The sequence below is a fragment of the Motacilla alba genome, chromosome 3, assembly GCF_015832195.1.
Source record: "Motacilla alba alba isolate MOTALB_02 chromosome 3, Motacilla_alba_V1.0_pri, whole genome shotgun sequence".
Lineage (NCBI taxonomy): Eukaryota > Metazoa > Chordata > Aves > Passeriformes > Motacillidae > Motacilla > Motacilla alba.
The window spans coordinates 100,252,984-100,265,750 of record NC_052018.1 but is presented as its reverse complement, the minus strand read 5'-3'; the positions used below and the strand labels follow the sequence as shown (position 1 = coordinate 100,265,750).

The window sequence follows — 12,767 nt, the reverse complement described above, 5'->3', positions numbered from 1 at the left end:
TACACAACTCAGTCCTCTGGAAAGTTTCACCAGAATATTTGATCCTAATGCTGTGGTGCACAAGTGCTTGCTTATCCTGTCTGCCTGCTTGCTTAAGCCATTGCCACATTTTTCTTTTGCGTTTGTCTGGCAACTGGGATCCGACCCAACCTTTGTTGCAGACAGTGTCAAATTTCACCTGATTTCAGTGGAAACTTGTTTGTGACTTCAGATTTGAAAATCCCACTCAAAATTACTTCAGAGCAGATACCTCTTCGAGGAGAGCTTATAAGGGACTCTTCAGCCATTATTTTCAGACGACAGGCAACTGTTTTGCCAATCAGCAGAACCTGACACATCACCAAAATGTATCTGAAATCCTACCAAAATGTATTTGAAAACACTGTGTACATGATAGAGTGTTGGAGATCAGTTATCCTATCACTATGGTCTGCAACTTGGGAACTGTTCACTTCCATAATTCTGACTACTTAACTCCATAGTCTGAGCATAGTTTATTTTTTTTCCCTGTTCAGCATCATCGGCCTCTCCCTTTTTATAGTTTTCTTGAAGAAATTCCTGGCGTGTAAACCCATTCCAAGTGCTTTTTACTGGGGAGGTGGTGGAAGATATCCAGACCTCCCCAGCAAGCAGACCTGGAACTAGTATGGAAATTGTTCCTTTGACCATTCTTTGCCTTGCCCTTGTCCCTCTCTGTGCATCTTCATTCCTTCCATCCTTGGCTGTTCACTCATGTGTTGCTGCAGCCCTGCTAAGAGCAATCTGCAGTGCAGGAGGGGGCTTTTGTTTCGCAGCAGGGTCCTGTGCTTTGCTGCCACTCTGGAATTTTACTGACTGAAGTGTTTGTGTACCTCAGATTACTTCTGCACACCTGGACAACCCACCAGCAATCCCTCCTAGGCAACCAACCTCTAAAGTGTATTCTCCAAGGTACTCGGTGCCTGATCGGACCTGCATCTCTGACTCCTGTGTTACCACTGCAAACCCCCCCGAGTTACCGCCACGGGAACCTGTGCGAACTCCAGATGTTTTCTCTAGCTCACCACTACACCTCCAGCCTCCACCCCTGGGGAGAAAAAGCGAACTTGGGAACACCTTTTTCCCAAACAGCCCCTCTCCGTTCACGCCCCCTCCCCCCCAGACACCTTCTCCACATGTAGCACGGAGGCATCTGCCATCGCCACCTTTGATACCGCAGGACGTGGACCTCCCTTCTGTTGCTGGACCACCCATTCCTCCACGACAAAGCACTTCTCAACATATCCCAAAGCTTCCTCCAAAAACTTACAAAAGGGAGCACACGCACCCATCGATGCATCGGGATGGGCCACCCTTGCTGGAGAATGCCCCCTCCTCCTGAACTGTCCCTCGCGCTGGGAGTCGCATTTTCCTGGTGCTATGTCTGTTGCTGGCAATGGATGCACTGAACCTGGTGGTGTCAAGGAGTTGGGATGTGTATGCCAAACACTAAGAACTCTCCAATGCGTTGGAAATGTAGTGTACAGAAATGGAATTGCAAAAACAGACTTTCTAGTGGAAAACCCGGTTAACTTGCTATTCTTGTTTTAGTATGCAGGACTTTTGTTCTAAAGTAATTGGACAGCTGATTGTACCAGGAAACAGTCTGGAGAGACTTCTTTGGCCAATGAGCAGAGACTGTGTTTGTGTAATGATCAATAATGTCCAGTACAGGAAGGAAAAACAGTCTTGTATCCATCAGTTCCATACAGTGGCACAGTTTTCGGAATGAAAACATTATGCACTTTTTTTAAATCTCAAACAGGGAACTTTATATCCTTCTTAATTTTCCTTTGCTTTACTTACTCCCTGCTTTAAAATACCTTCCTAAAATTATGAGAAGGACTGTGAGGAAGATCTGTGGTACCTAACTGAGCTAGAATTAAGGCAAAGCACTGTATTGCGGTCCTGTTTACAAGTTGTTACAATGAGTAGTAGGGGGTACCTAGGCTTCACCAAAGAGGTACTTTATTATTATTTTCTGAAATACTGTGGTGCCAGTTCAAAAATAAATTTTTGCCAGGAAGCATAATGTCTAATTATTGCTTTCTTTAGATAGAGCTGATGAAAGTCTTACATCATTAAGGTGACAGCGAATTTTTTTTTAAAAGCAGCACTATCATCTGAAGCAAATATACTACATTTAGAAGACTGTTAATCTCTGCTAGGTTATGTCATGTTCTTTTTAAGGTTTACTGATAATCCATTTCATGGCTAGTAGCTATTCTTTTTCAGTCATGCCATGAAAACAGTCACTTGTCAACTTCCATAGCTATTGTCATGTTTTACTAACAATAGAATAATCAGCATACATAGGATTGCCTTGCAGTTGCATAAATCGTGTGTATATAGTGAATGTTGCATAAATATACTTGCAGATTGTTTTTAATTTAATTGAAATAAAGATAAAGATATGTTTGGCTGACATACGTTAAATTATTAATGGACAAATGTTCAACTTAGTTTTTCAGTTAAGCACTGAGGGGGATAAAAGCCCATCTTGTGGTACATATTTTTCCTAGTTCAGTGTATGTATTTTAGTAATAAGAGACTAAAGAGGTGTTTCTGGCACGTTACAAAATAATAATTCAGTAATATTTGAGAGGCTGGATTACTCCCAAAATGAATTATTATACCTTATGAAATGTTTCCCACATCCTGTATGACATATGTTAGAAAAAATCAAACTTATATTAATTTTTACAGCGGCTTTTTCTGTCCAAAATACACATGACAAAACAGGTATGTTGTAAGTATTCTGGCATGGTTTATCCATAAACCTGCATGCTGCTCTTCGACTCCAGACCAGACTGGGACAGTAATGGATGACAGTTGTTGAAGAAAAGGAGCTCTGTAATGTCCTCTACAGTAGGTATGTGAAGCATAAAGTGTCTCATCTTCAGCTCACGTGGCTCATGGGGCAAGTAAAACTTCCTCACATATCCTCTTTGGAAAAAGAACATATCTCAGGATCTTGGAAAGCTGAGTCTCTTATAGACAGTGTCAGTTGAATGATGGCAGAAATCACCTTTTTTAATGCTTTCAGCAATGCCATTGATCAGGGCCCTTTGATCCTTTGGTGTGGTCATTACATTGGGAAAGCATTTCATCAACAGGAATGGCAGTTTTCACCAAAGCCAGATCTTGAAATTGTCAGTTGTATTCCTTCTTAGATGTCTTTAACAATGTTATTTTGAAACATTTTTTCTGGCAAAAGAGAAAGTAAGTGAAGGTCTTGAAACCTTGACTTCAGAGGACAACATTATATGGGAGCTTTATAAAAACTGTCAAGGCACAGGAGGTGTAGTTTAGGTTATGGATTCTTTGGATAAAAACACTATGATGAGCATACTGTTGGCAGTAAATTGTTACCTAAATTATTAGCAGCAGTACTCTTACCTAAATTATTAGCTTCTCAGTGGGTTACCAGGAAAACTCCATAAACTGAGACTTTCTGATCTGTATTTCTTCTTCAGCACATTTTGTCTATGCTGTTGTGCAACCCAGTGGTCAGGGTGCTCAGTCAGGAGGGACCTCGCATGGCTCCTGCTAATAAGCAGATTTCTTAAATGTCAGTAGGTTCCTGCTTTCCTTTGTGAAATGGGGAATGCTGTTCCCTGTTTGTGGTGGAGGATAAAAGTGTTTTCCTGGTGAGATACTCAGACAACAGGTGACAAGGGCCACCATGCAAGAACCTAAAGTAAACATTCTTTGGAGCCCAGGGGTCAGTCACAGTGCACAAATCATGGTGTTGACTCAGCTGCAAACAGGAAGGACAGGGTCAGAATCAAACCTGTAGCATTTAGGAGTTGCATACAACTGCTAAGCCACTGTTTTGTGTCATGGCAGCTGTGTGTTAATAATTTCTGATCTGGAATGGCTTCTTACTTGGACCATGTTTGCATTAGTGACAATATTTTTCACTTAGAAAATGAAATTATTTTAATGATGCTCTCTGTCTCTTGGTAAAATGACCCTGATTTGGCCTGGTGTGGGCTGGACAATGAAATGTGCTTGTGTGCAGGCCTGGAGAGTCGCTGTATTACTGTAGAGAGCTGATATATGGCTGAAAGTCAGCCAAAACCACTGCAAACTGTGTAGGCAGGGTTATGTAGCAGAACTTCATAGGTTTAAGAAAGATGGGGACAACCTTTTCTTGGCAGGCCCTCTTGCAATAGGACAGAGGTAATGGCTTTAAACTAAAGGAGGGTAGATTTAGACAAAGTATAAGGAAGAAGTTTTTCACAATGGGTGTGGTGAACCACCAGAACAGATAGCTCAGAGGTGGAAGATGCCCCATCCCTGGCAACATTCCGGGTCAGGCTGGAAGAGCTCTCAGCAGCCAGCTCTATCTAGGTGTAGGTGTCCCTGCCCTTTGCAGGGGGTTGGACTAGATGGTCTTTAAAGGTTCTTTTTCAACACAGACTGTTCCATGATTCTGTGGTGATTCTGCAGGTGCTGAGCATTTGCTTTTGTCCAGCCGCTGTGTGGGAAGTCGCTGTTTTGCTGCCTGGTGACCCCATAGTGACACATTTTTGTCATGGCATTCAGCAGCCCCTGCAACAAACTTGTCTGCTAAAAGGGAATATTTTCCTCCTTCAGGGTTGATACCATGGAAGCATTGGAATGCTCCATCCTCAAGAAGCCATTTTCAGTGTGGGCTAACTTGCTGCTCTAATATGCCTCTCTTAAATCAGGGAGGGAGAGGTCTGTCTCAGTAAGAGCATGCTAATACACTGGATTTTAGATCCTTCACGTTTCAGAGTGACATTGTGGGATTATTTAATCATTTTTCTTTCGTGTGTGTTTTAAACTAGGTTTTCCCAGTGATACCACTGGAGGTACCACTGTTGAAGATAGTAGATTATTGTGCTTCACTGAAAAGATTGGTGAATTGTCATTTCTAAATCCATACTGTGCATAGGTGAAGTCTTTCTTCGGGAGACAAACCTGTGGCCTAATACAGGTGTAAAGACAAAAATGCTCTTAACTTATTTTGTAAATCACATTTCTTATTTTCCATTTTAAAAAACCCAAACCACCCTTAAATGCATTTTTTATGCCCACTGAGAGCAAATTTACCTTTTGTGTTCAGTGGAAAATAGTGCATTATGAGGGAAATGAAGTAAAGAGTAAGGGTTTTTTCTTACTTTCTAGCCAGCAAGAGTGAAATACTGTACTGGGTGGCTGAAAAGTTGAAAGGGAAAAATAAAATAAAAACCCTTTTGCCAGATGCATGGCAATTTAGCTGCCAAATGTGCAGAACATCTGTAATATTTTTCAAAAGAAGGTAACCAAAGGTAGGTGATCAAGGACACATGTTATTGGAATTGCTTTGGACAGGTTTGTTGCATCTATTTCGGAGTAAGACTTTTTTTGTTTTGAGTCTAGGATGGCTGACTTAAACAGGGAGTGTAGCTATGGAGAGGTGTGGTCTAGAAGAGTCTTAAGGAGATGAAGATCTGTCACAGTGAGCTACACCAACAACAGGATCTTGACCAGAAGCCTTGAGAGTGAATCTGCTGGGTTCTGAATAAGAGCCTTAGAACTTCGTGTAGGAAACAGTCTGCTTGCATGGCTGGACTTGTAGGGATAGAGGATTGTGTAAGTAATGTTGCCTCAGAAAGGGACCAGAGAAACACCTGTTTCTTCTTTTATTGGATGCAACCTTCTGACTGATTCAGTGCAAGAGGCAACGGCATTATTTAAAGGCAATGTTTATTTGGCAAAGGAAGAAAAATAATCCAGAGCACACATGTACACTACAGATGGATTTGAAATGGACCCTGCCACAGGTTGTGTGTGTGTGGTGCTGAGCATCATTCATTCATACTATTTACATTTGCAGATTCTGAGCAGGTACAAGGACATCTCAAGTGGTAAGCATAGTCCTGGAAATAAGAACTCATAGAGAATCAAAAAGAAATAACCATCAGTTCTGACTGTGCCTTAAATCACTAGAACAGAAGCTGAAATCCACATGCATTTTACAAGCAAGGGTCTGCCACTTTGGAAGGATTTTCTCACCCAGGAGATGTTAGCAGGTAGGTTTTTTCATTTGTCCTGTTTCTGTCCTGGTATTTTGCTTGGCAAATATGAAAAGCAGGTTTGTTTTGTAAAGGATTAAAGTGTCATTACATACATGAGACCAAAACCACAAGAATCAGAGCCCTTGACAGGATCAGTGCATTACAATGGACACTTGTCCATAATGATACATCTCTGGTTCCATGGACAAACACTTCTGTCTGTGGCTGATTCCTGTGCAGAACAAACAGGCCTTGCTGATGCTTCAGTTACAAGTATCGGGTTCTTCTTACATAATTTCTATCCTGGCCCTGCACAGTCTGACTAAAAGCTGCCAAGTCCTAGGAATTGTCTTTGTGATTCAGTGGCTGGTCAGCATGAAGCAATCCTAACTGGAAAAGGACATGGAATTTGTCGTTTTATGAGGATGTGAGGGAAAGGGAAGGAGATGGAAGGGTATTTTTTTTGCCATTAAAAGCCTTACATTAAAAAAAATCTTCCCAGAGTAGTTTTCAAAAGCTAGGGGAGGAAAGTATGGTACTTCTTTCCCTTTTGTAAGGAGGAGAAGTGGATATTTGTTTCATTAAAATCTATGAGAGAGGGACCAGCTAAAACGTTTTTATCTTTGGAGTTTTGCTTGGTCACATTCTTGAAATGTTGGGAAAACCTTGATTGAAGTAAAGGATGGGTTTTGTCTGTCTGGATAGCCCTTTTCACACACACCCCTCTGCCTCCAGCAGAGGAGGAAAAGCAAGTAGTAGGTGCAGGTCAGCCAACACTGGAGAGCTGTGGGCCCTGCATCTGCAGCAGATATTGGCCACTGCAGCCACGGTCACCTGCTCTGGGCTCCCTGTCCTGCTGCCATGGCCAGGAGAGCCATGCAGCATGGTGGGTGCTCTTCCCTTGGCCCCAAAACCAACCACCCTTGCACTCATTCGGGGAGTCCCAAGCCGGTCTCACAGTATTTTCCCCCAAGGCATTGCTGCTGGCCCCATGGAGACAGTTCACAACTTCTTAAGGTGAAGCTGTCCTTTAGACAGACCAGTGTCCCAGGTGTGTCAAAACAAGGTGATAAAACCACAGTTGCTCTTGAAACTGCCCTCAAAAGGTCCCAGCTTCAGGTGACACCAGAGCTCATCAGTACTGCACTGGTAACCCACTGAGCCAGTGGTGCTCTCGCTGCCGGTGTGTGACACAGGTATCACAGCAGAGCTTCTCTCAGTCTTCTGCAGAGATCAGGTACTGAGGGTTTGTCACATCCAGGGAGGATGGGTGGCCTGTGCCTGGCCTCAATGATCTGTCCTTGCACAAGAAGGAGGGCTATGGCTCTGAACGTGGTGCACCATCAACTTTCCTGCCCTAGTGCCTCAGTTTTTAGCTTGAAGAACCTTTCCAAAGCTGCACATGATGGGGCTCTTGAGGCTGTCAGGCTAAAGAGCTAGCAAAGTGTATTCCAGGTGTGTTACAGACCAAGAGCCAGGACACTGTTTAGCACTACCAGTGTCTGCACTGATCCACACTGGGGATAAGGTGGAGAAGAGTCTTGTGGCAGGCCCTGGGCCCAGCCTGCATCACCTGCCTGGAGACACAGGTGATTCTGAGAGCAGAATCAGTGATTCCTACAGCAGGACACAATTCAGGAAAACAGCATTCACATAAAAGATGAAATAGGATTTTGGTGAGTGATCCAAAAGTCCAAAAGAAAGGATGTTGCTGACTAGGCAGTGCAATGCTCAGGTGCTTCAGCTGATGCTTCTTAGACCTTCTCAAACCACCTGGGTAATGCGAGCTGGCCTCCTGGAATGCATCTTTTATGGTGTTTTTTTTGGAAAGTAGAGGAAAGAAGGGAATTTTAGACTTCTGGCCAGGATGCCAAGGCTGCAAAGGTAACCTTTCTGTTGTGGTTGAGGCCAAATAAGACCTGCCTTTAGTTTGGAAGAGCAAAGATGTATGGCAAATCAAGCAGTTTTGGGGGATGAGGGGAAGGAGAAGATATTAGAGTTCAGCCAAAGCTTTCCAAAACTGAGGGAAGTTCAGTCAGGTAGAGATGAAAGCTAGCAAGTTCCTGTGCTTATTGGACCTGCTGGTTAAGCTCCACTGCAACCCATAGCCTGGCCCTGCCCTGTGCTAGAAAGAGCAGGATGCATTTGTAAGGCAGTTGTGAGAGTCTCCTCTCCCCCACCCTCCACCCTCTGTGTCAGTCAGGGGGATCCTGGGGCCTTGCTGTCTGTCTCCACCCTCGGGGACCTGGGGAAGCACTGCTGTGCTTTGGCTGTGGCCTGCCTTTCTTGGGGCTGCTTATTTCTTTTTGAAGAGCTTGCGGAAGGAGCTCCGGAACCCCCCCTTGGGCTCGTGCCGCGGGTTGTGGTCGCTGAAGGATGTTTGCTCATTGTCATCCTTCTGGCAGAACCTGGTGTTGTCTTCTGCATGGAGCTCCTAAAAGGGAAAAGACAATTTAACCAGCATTTGCAACCTCATATTCTTGTTCCCTTCTGTCTCTTTCTATTTCTCTCTCTCTGTGCTAAGAGGGACCTGGTGGGTGAGAAGGTGCTGACAAGGCTGGGAAGCAATACTGGTACCTCTGCAGAGAGCTTGTTGCTGGCTCTAGGACTGAGGCAGTGACAGAGGAATAGAAGGATAAGCTTTGTTAGAGGGAACTGGAGCCTTTCTTGCTAAGCTTTTTGTTTAGTGGAAGCTCAGTAGCTTCTTTTGCCAGTGAGGGAGCAAGCCAGCTTGGGCAGTTGGAAGAACTTCCCACCCTCTCCTTTCTCCCCTAGGGCAGGGAGGCATCAGGCTTTGGAGCTGTGACAAGGTGTGAAAGACTCTTCTACTGGCTCTGCTGCTGCATGGTTTTATATCTCTGGGGCAAAAGACTTCATTAGGACACACATCTTGTGGTAAATGTGCCACTAAAAGAGCTGTCCCTCTTTCAGGAGAGTGCCAAGCTCCTCTCAGCAAGGCTCTGGACAAGACCCTTTTCTCCAATTCTGCCCACTACTGCCATGGTGATTTCCTTTGCACTGTGGGGGAGAACATGTCCTGCAGTTCTGGACAAGCTCCACATTTGCACCCTGCTGTGGGCCATAGTTCTGTGCAGGTGAGTGCCAAAGAGCTCATCGGCCCCTTTCTCTGGGGAGCCTGTGTCCCCATGGCTCAACTCCCTTGTTCAACCTGCTACCACCTGCTTCACTCACTAGGCTTTTTTTTCTTTCCTTTTGAAGTTTCCTTGCTGCCTTTTCAGTCAGGCTGTTGGAACCTATCTCCGATCATCATCTGCATCTGCAGCCTCCTGTGTAAGCACCTCAGAGCACCCTTGGCCTCTACTTCCTTGCCTGTGACAGCCCAAAGCTGACTCTGAACAGTCACCACAAACTACAAAAACATTGCTCCTGAAGGACCTGGTGTCCCTGAAGGGTTACAGTGCTGTTTGCCATGTCCCATCTGAGGAACAGCTGCTGGGCTCTGACTGTTCTCACACAGGGTTTGGCATAGGTCTGTACAATCCAGGCAACAAATACAGCTGAAACAAAACCTATGGACTAGATCCCTGCCGGTGTAAATGGGCTGAGCTTGGCCAAGTCATGCTGGTTTACACTGGCATGACTTATCCAGCACTTACCCAGCACTCCTCACTGCAGGTGGAAAGGCACCTGTTTAACCGGGTGCAAACCACAGCACTAATTGTGAACAGCTTTGTATAAACTTTGTGATCTGCTCAGAACTTCACATGAGGGGGAAGCTCAGTGACAGTGGGGAGACACACAAGAGGCTACCTTGTCTCAAAGGTGTTCTAGCTCAGCCAGCTGCGCACCTCAACCCGTGCTTGTCCCTGGGGAAGATGTGTGTGAAAACGAGCTGTCTTGTCCCTCCCTTGGGCATGTACATGCAGTTGAGGTCTTGGAATGTGTGGGCTTGAAAGCTGCTTTGGCGTGTTCTACTCTAACTGTATCTCAGATCTTTCTCCTGCTGCTGCTGCTGCTGCTGCACCACCATGTGCCATTTTTTTTTCTCCTCCTATTTAAGCCTCCTTACTTCCAAAAAGCTCGGTTTTTCACCCGCTCCTCTCTGTGGGGGGAAGTAGCTCCTTTGGGAGCTTCGAGATGAGGCTGAGATCATGTGAGGCTGAACATTCCTGTCCTGCTTCTGCTGCAGACGGCTCCCACTGCTGCTCCGCGTGCTGTAGAGTCTGGTGCTCACGCCCTCCGCGCTCCGCGGCAGCTCCTTCAGGGACCTGCTCAGCTGCTTCCCTTTGCTGTGGAACATCTCACGCTTGTAGGTGCTGCTGCTCACGGGAGTGCAGCTCTTAGGCAGTGGCTGCAGGGCATGGTCTGTCCTCTCTGGTTCTGAGGTGAAGTTCACAGGCCTAAGGAAGCAAATATCCAAGCTGGATTCGGAAGAGGCCGGGGAGCAGTTCTCAAAGAGAGCGAGGTTTTGGAAGGTGTCATCTTCATAGGGGCCTGGCATGGTGAAAACCTCTCCAGGATAGTCAAACTCTTCGTAGCTTGGTGCAAAGTTCCTGGCATCCTGCAGCAGTTCCACAGAGGTTCTGATGGCTCTCTCGGTGTTCCCCACCGCGTCAGCCGGTGGCGCTTCGTACTCCATTTCAGGGATGGATTGCAAGGGGGCTGTCAAGGCCTTGAGTTCCTGCTCTGTCAGTTGAGAGGAGGCAAGGATGTTCTCTGGCCTCTCATGTTTTCTGCTTTCCATCTCCCAGTCAGGGGGCTTCACAGCCTGGATGTTCTCCATCACTGTCGGCTGGGGTTTCTTCATCTGTGGCATCAAATGTCTTAGAAATAAAAACCAAAACAAAAAAAAAGACAGGAGTGGAATACTAAAGGATGACAGAGAACATGACCAATTCCCCCCACCCCTTCACTCCCCCAGCCCTGTTGTATTGATTTTATGGCCAAAAGGTACTCTCCTGTCTTGGAGAACAGTAACAGAGGTGTCTCTTACAGAAATGGCCTGGTTGGTTAGGAGGACCAAACTTGGAGAGACAGAACTGCTTATCCAGTAGCTTTGTATGACTTTCTATTCTACAGCATGAAATTAATAGAAACAGAGATGAGAAGCCAACTGCTCCATCTCTCTCCTGCTCATTCACATTTTAGATTCTAACTTTCCTTCTCTCTCTGTAATGTAGAAGCTGTGCCTGGCTTTCCTGTGGTCTGGTTGTCTTTTCAGGTGGACTGGGTTTCTCTCTTGGGTAAAGTGACACTGTCCCCAGAATGTGTCAGGAGTACTTGGAGGGACTCCTTGTGTTCCAGCTGAATCTTCAGCTCAGGATAAATATGGGGATGGTGCCAGCTGAGGCTACCAAGGCGGAGGCCTGGAGCAATCTGTCTGTGAGAAGAGGGAGATTGGCTTGGGCAGTCTGGGGAGAAGGAGGCTAAGGACTGCTAAGAGAGGGGGACTGGGAATGGACAGCCAAAGTCTTGTTAGTATCAAATGAGACAAGAAAGCACAATAGCACAAATTGCTGGCATAAGAATAAAACTAAGTTTAGAGTGCTTCTCAGATCATCATCTCATTTGGCACCTGGCAGGCTGGAAATGGCCAAAGGGGAACCATATGAGGAGTGGCTGAGGGCACTTGGTCTGTTCACCCTTGGAGGACAGTGAGGGGAGACCTCATTGCAGTTTGCAGCTTCCTCATGAGGGACAGCAGAGGGGCAGGCATGGATCTCTCCTCTCTGGTGACCAGTGACAGGACCTGAGGGAATGGCTTGGAGTTGTGTCAGGGGAGGTTTAGGTTGGATATTAGGACAAGTTTGTTCACCCAGAGGGTAGTTGGGCACTGAACAGGCTCCCCAGGGCAGTGGTCACAGCACCAGCCTGACAAAAGTTCAAGAGGTGTTTGCACAAAGCTGTCAGGCACACCGTGTGACTCTAGAGGATGGTTCTGTGCAGGGCCAGGAGTTGGACCCAATTACTCTTGTCCCTTCCAACTCAGAATATTTTGTGATTCTGTGAAGATTTCCAGGTGTTACCAGTAACCCTGTCTATCTTGACTTAGTCTTGTGTCTTTTTGAACTTATTTTGTACTTGTATCTTGTGACAGCACATCACATCATTCAGTTATGTGCTGTGTGGAAAAGTATTTTTTTCCCTGCTCTGAGACCTTGGTCCTGTTTCCCAGCTCTTGTAATGTTGACAGTGAATAATGCAGTGTTATTGTGCACACCACTGTCAGGCCTAAACAAATTCACGTCCTGCCTTAGCAGGCAGCCCTGACTAGAGCTCTGAAACATCCCCTGCTTGTAAACCACACAATAGGGGATAGCAGGATGGAGCCAGCCCTCCATCTCTCTATCCATATATAGGGAGTGGTTTTGGAAATTGCATCCTGTAGCTGCCTGGTGTCACTGGCAGGGTGTGGGTGAGAGGAGAATTTTCAGCCTACTTTGAAAGCTGCCCACAAGGACAACAGGCTTACGGGGTGGTTGTGCCAGAGGAAGGTGCTGCTGGGAATGACTGTATGGCCTCTTCCGTGTGGATCCCACTGTCCCGCATTGATGCTGCACTGGGTGTTGGAGAAACCTCCTGGCTTGTACACTGGGAGGTGAGACCTTTGTACAGCTTCACCAGGGATGACCTGAGGGAGGAGAAATCCATCGTCGGGCTAAGAAATAAGGCAGGGAATGAGCACGAGCATGTAGAATCACAGAAAACAGGACTGGGAGGAACCTTAATATTCCTGTTCACTTCTGCCCACCCCAAGGA

At 45.9% G+C, this 12,767-nt stretch overlaps 2 protein-coding genes across 13 annotated transcripts in view; one reads left to right on the top strand and one right to left on the bottom strand.

Moving 5' to 3' along the window:
- SOS1 (SOS Ras/Rac guanine nucleotide exchange factor 1) overlaps positions 1–2,454 on the top strand; it is a 43,844-nt gene extending 41,390 nt beyond the window's left edge. For all 5 annotated transcript variants that reach the window (XM_038130713.1, XM_038130715.1, XM_038130714.1 and 2 more), the window contains one exon: positions 857–2,454. In XM_038130713.1, the coding sequence (XP_037986641.1) occupies positions 857–1,360 (504 nt within the window). In that variant the 3' untranslated portion in view covers positions 1,361–2,454. The remainder of the gene's footprint in view (positions 1–856) is intronic.
- A 137-nt stretch (positions 2,455–2,591) lies between these two features.
- Positions 2,592–12,767, bottom strand: part of ARHGEF33 (Rho guanine nucleotide exchange factor 33) — a 36,351-nt gene continuing 26,175 nt past the window's right edge. For 6 of the 8 annotated variants that reach the window (XM_038130721.1, XM_038130726.1, XM_038130720.1 and 3 more), the window contains 3 exons: positions 12,481–12,666; positions 10,078–10,831; positions 2,592–8,481 (listed from right to left, as the gene is read on the bottom strand). In XM_038130721.1, the coding sequence (XP_037986649.1) occupies positions 8,344–8,481; positions 10,078–10,831; positions 12,481–12,666 (1,078 nt within the window). In that variant the 3' untranslated portion in view covers positions 2,592–8,343. The remainder of the gene's footprint in view (positions 8,482–10,077; positions 10,832–12,480; positions 12,667–12,767) is intronic. The other 2 variants (XM_038130724.1, XM_038130725.1) reach the window with 1 other exon arrangement.